The 4,417-nt window shown below is 45.6% G+C and overlaps 1 protein-coding gene across 1 annotated transcript in view; it reads left to right on the forward strand.

Moving 5' to 3' along the window:
- Positions 1 to 4,417, forward strand: part of chd7 (chromodomain helicase DNA binding protein 7) — a 69,196-nt gene that overhangs the window by 50,343 nt on the left and 14,436 nt on the right. The window contains exons 23-25 of the mRNA XM_013911997.1: positions 791 to 1,002; positions 2,855 to 3,054; positions 3,351 to 3,510. Of these exons, the coding sequence (XP_013767451.1) occupies positions 791 to 1,002; positions 2,855 to 3,054; positions 3,351 to 3,510 (572 nt within the window). The remainder of the gene's footprint in view (positions 1 to 790; positions 1,003 to 2,854; positions 3,055 to 3,350; positions 3,511 to 4,417) is intronic.

Here is a 4,417-nt window from a genome sequence, read left to right on the forward strand (position 1 = left end):
GAGAGAGAGTAAGCTGCTTAGCTCCACTTAACAGAGCACAGATGCCTGGAGGGTACAGAGATATCACTTAGGCTCGTGCTCACACATACACGCACAGAGACACAACCTCCGTCACATTCTTGCACACACACACACACACACACACACTGAGCGCTCTGCTAACTGGCAGCTTTATATTCCTGCGTTCCTTCGCTCTCTATATCATTGGCCTTTTTTTTTTTTATTACACCCCCTTCCCCCTCGTGTGCGTTTCTCCCTCCTGACGACTTCTTCTCCGTGCTCCCTTACTGCCTCTCTTGTGGAGGACCCTCCACTGGAACACTTAATCCAGCTCTACGAGCATGAATACAGGCCTCTCCCCTGGGATTTCTTATTGTACCGTGTTAAAATGGAAATGACTGCAGCTCTGTGATAATTGTGGAACTAACTACTGCCCTGTTTGTGCATATTAATGGGATTGCAAGTGGGTGGGGGTGGTTCAAATTAATTGAACAAAAATGTAATTCATTAGACAACATAATTAATGCCAGTTTATGTTTGAGCTAGGCAGCAAATTTCTCAGTATCATGTATGAAACGTGGGGCCAAATATCCAATTATTCAGATTTGGTTCAGGGGATGCCATGTATTCAGGAATTGGAGAAGTCGGAATATACACGAAATGTACAAATGGGGCCATTTTCATGGGAATAAAGCAGACAGTGCTCTTCATATTTCAGGCCAGCTGTAACTGAACATAGGTTTTTAATAAAGTGACAAAAATTATTCAAACAAAACTCTTTTGTCTCCAGAACACGCTGGTTATCGACACACCCAGAGTGAGGAAGCAGACACGGCACTTCAGCAGCGTCAAAGAGGAAGAGATGCTGGAGTTCTCAGAGTTGGAGAGCGATGAAGATGAACCCAGCAAACCCTCATCCAAACCACGGCGGCCCCAAGACAAAACGCAGGGCTACCCTCGATCAGAGTGCTTCAGAGTGGAGAAGAACCTGCTGGTCTATGGGTCTGTCACATCTTCATGTTTCTTGTTGACTAAGTTCAATGGTAGCTGCTCTTTAGCGTTCTGTTAGCGCTCCCTGCTACACTGCTTTCACATAAATATGTAGTGGACCTTGGCACTCCCCTTGATCTAAAGCAAACGGCTTTAGCTTTTGGGTCCAAGTTTTTAGCAGCAACTAGTAGATTGCATATCCCTCTCTCTGTTACAGGAAATTGTAAAAAAAGAACAATAACCAGGTTATTGTGGAGTATTGCTGAAAATAAATGGCTGGATGTAGGCTGTGTCAGCATAAACTGAGGCATAACCACATCTTGCATAGGGAAGGGAATAAGGGCTGCTTGAGTATACACTGCTGTGCAAACTAACCTTATCTTACGTGTGCGGTATTAAACAAGGCATAAAGTACCACACATGTCAGCAACATTTTAAATATGATTTGATGATGGTAGCTGTGGTTCATGAGGCAGAGCAGGTTGTCTGGTAATGCACATGGAGTGGAGAAGACAGAAATCAGTGAAGTCAAGGCCATTGGATCTGCTAATCAGTGCCACAAACAACCATGCACATACCAAACATTCTTATTCTGCTGCACACAGTGTCCTGTGTTCACTCAACTTTAACCTCGACTGTATTCAACAACGGTCTGTAAAGTCACATATATGAGAGCAGAATACTACACAGTGAGACTGACATACTTACCATGGAGACTGATTATCTGGCAAGCCCTTCCATTTTCATGCCTGACTTGAATAGTCAGTGTGTGTGCGTGCATGCAATGAACAGTAGTGCTAGTGAGATGTCAGCGTTGTTATTGTTACAGTCTAGTCTCGTGGCCTGAGGCTGTAGGACACACAAACACACTGTCTGACTGGGCCAGTCGTCTCTGCTCGCCGCTCTGTTGTCTTTTCCCATCATCCGTCTCTCTCGCTCGTTGTCACCCACCATTTTCCCTCTTTTTTTAAAAGGCTTCAGATGTAGGCTGGTTCACATGGTTCATTGAATATTGGGAAGCAGCAGCAGTGGAAAAAAATTTTTCAGTTGAGAATAAGAGTCTGAGCATTCCCGGCCACCACATCAGCCATTAGGTTGGTTCCACTGTGGAAGTGGGGGGAGATACACTGTGGTCCATGAAAACACTGTGATGTCTGCGTTACACTAGTTGGATGCCAGTAATGGTTAAGTAAGCAGAATGGTAGGAGGTACAGCATAACGGGAACCCAGCAGTCATTTGTGTGTGTTATGCTCAAATGGAAACCTTATAATTACTGCACTAAGCCCTGGGGGGGCAAAATTGAGGTCTCAATGGCTACAGGCTGCTTTTTGAGGGTTAAACCGTAGTGTTTGAATGAGGTTAGTGTAACACATTTGGGATGGTTAGGGTAAGGGGCTAGTGAAAATATGTCAACGAGTGCCTCCGCAGGGATAGTGCCTGTGTGACTGACAGAAGCGTGTTGAGGACTTGTCTGTACGTTGAATTCATGATGGATCGTGGGAGCCACAGAATAGTGTAGCACTTAATTATGAACGCTTTGAGTTTTAGTAAAAAACAAATGAAATAAAATTAAAATTCAACAAATGAACGTATTTATTTGCACTTAAATTTCTGACCTAATAAAAGTACCATTTTAAAAACGCTCAAGTCAAGCCAATCAGTATTTTTTCATCCCATTGTTGGTGGGAGGGGTTGGTCTCCCCCAGAATACCTGCTCCCACATCCAAGAAGTCAAGTTCATTTTCACAGAGCAATAGTGATGTCTGCATTTAAACTAATGTTGGCCATTAAATATTGCATATGAAAGACTGGCATAGATACTGACAGAGTGGTGGCATTCATATTTCCCTTCAATGTCTCCAGTTGGGGTAGATGGAGCGACATTCTGGCTCACGGCCGCTTCAAGCGCCCGCTGAAGGAGAGCGATGTGGAAACAATCTGCAGAGCCCTCCTGGCCTACTGTCTGTTACATTACCGTGGAGATGAAAACATCAAAAGTTTCATCTGGGACCTGATCACTCCGAGCGAAGATGGGACCACAAGGACGCTTACCAACCACTCTGGTAACACACGCCTTACTCTCAGCCCTGATTGCACTAAATATACACTGTAGGCAATTTTAGGGCCTGCTCGGTGGTTACTCGAGCGCCCTGAGAATTCAGGGCCTGGGGAAGGAGAAGGAAAAAGAAGAGAGGCCAAGAACAACAAGTGGAAACAAACAGACTGCAGTTGCAAAATGCTGTCATGTTTTCTGTATGAAACTGTGCTGACTTGTTAACAATGTATCATAAAAGTTGAGAGGTCGTTATTTGTAGACGCCCCTGACTATTGCGTCACCATCTTCTGTCTTTCCCTTTAGGTCTCTCAACCCCTGTGCCCAGGGGCAGGAAGGGCAAAAAGGGGAAGCCCCAGGCCCCACCTCCACAGACGCCGCGTGCTGATTGGCTGGCTAGCTGTAATCCTGACCACTTACTGCAAGAGGATAGCTACAAGAGACACCTGAAACATCATTGTAACAAGTTAGTCCGTTTTTATGCTTGTCACATGACAACTTTCCACATCATATCCTGTGTTATGATGTTGACAGACACAATCTTTGTGGCGTGTCAGCTAGTCATGCACCTCTTGATTTTTGTAAGTTGATGGCACGGCCGTCGCTGCTGGGTTGAAGACACAAGTGTACGATGTGGCAAATGTTTGAAAACTAGAGTTTGTGGAAAGAACTTTGGGGGGGGGGGGAAAACACTGCTGCTCCTGATCAGTGCGTATGACGCAAAATGGTCAGAGCAGCAGCACCTATTGTTTAGGAGAATAGTGCAGAGGCTGCATGGCTGCATCTATGCGATAATGAAGCGACCCCTGCGGAGGGTGTATTGGCACTTCCCAGACATCTAAAGGCACGTGGCACATCAGGGCAGCTAGTGGCCAACTTATGTGGCCAACTTATGTTGCCAGCAGCACGAAGGCATTGTTGTGGGTAATGTTCATTTAGATGGAAAGTTAGTGGATGGTACTGTGGCTTTAAAAACAAGATGAAGATGAAAAACAAAACTTTAACGGATGTAGCAGTCTCATGACTTCCCTGTCGCACACACACTGAGTCATTTGTGTGTGGTCAGCTCTCTCTCCTGTTGTCAGGGAGATATGCTTCCTTGGCCTCACGATTCAATTCCAAGGGTTTTTTTTTTTGTCTACAGGGGAAGTTTGTGTGTGCATGTGCATGTGTGTGTTTTTCTGGCTGCATGCCAGGCCAGGTGCTAGGCAGGCAGACCTGTTGGAAGTGGGTGAAAGACGCACATAAACACAGACACACACACATACACACACTTGGGGGTGATTATGTGGTGCCATCTGCTAGGCTGGAGCACAGCGTTGTGTGGCTAATCAGACCTGGCACATTGATGGATGAGCACACACAGCCTGCCA

Source organism: Pundamilia nyererei, unplaced genomic scaffold (genome assembly GCF_000239375.1).
Source record: "Pundamilia nyererei isolate P.nyererei 1_Seehausen unplaced genomic scaffold, PunNye1.0 scaffold00077, whole genome shotgun sequence".
Lineage (NCBI taxonomy): Eukaryota > Metazoa > Chordata > Actinopteri > Cichliformes > Cichlidae > Pundamilia > Pundamilia nyererei.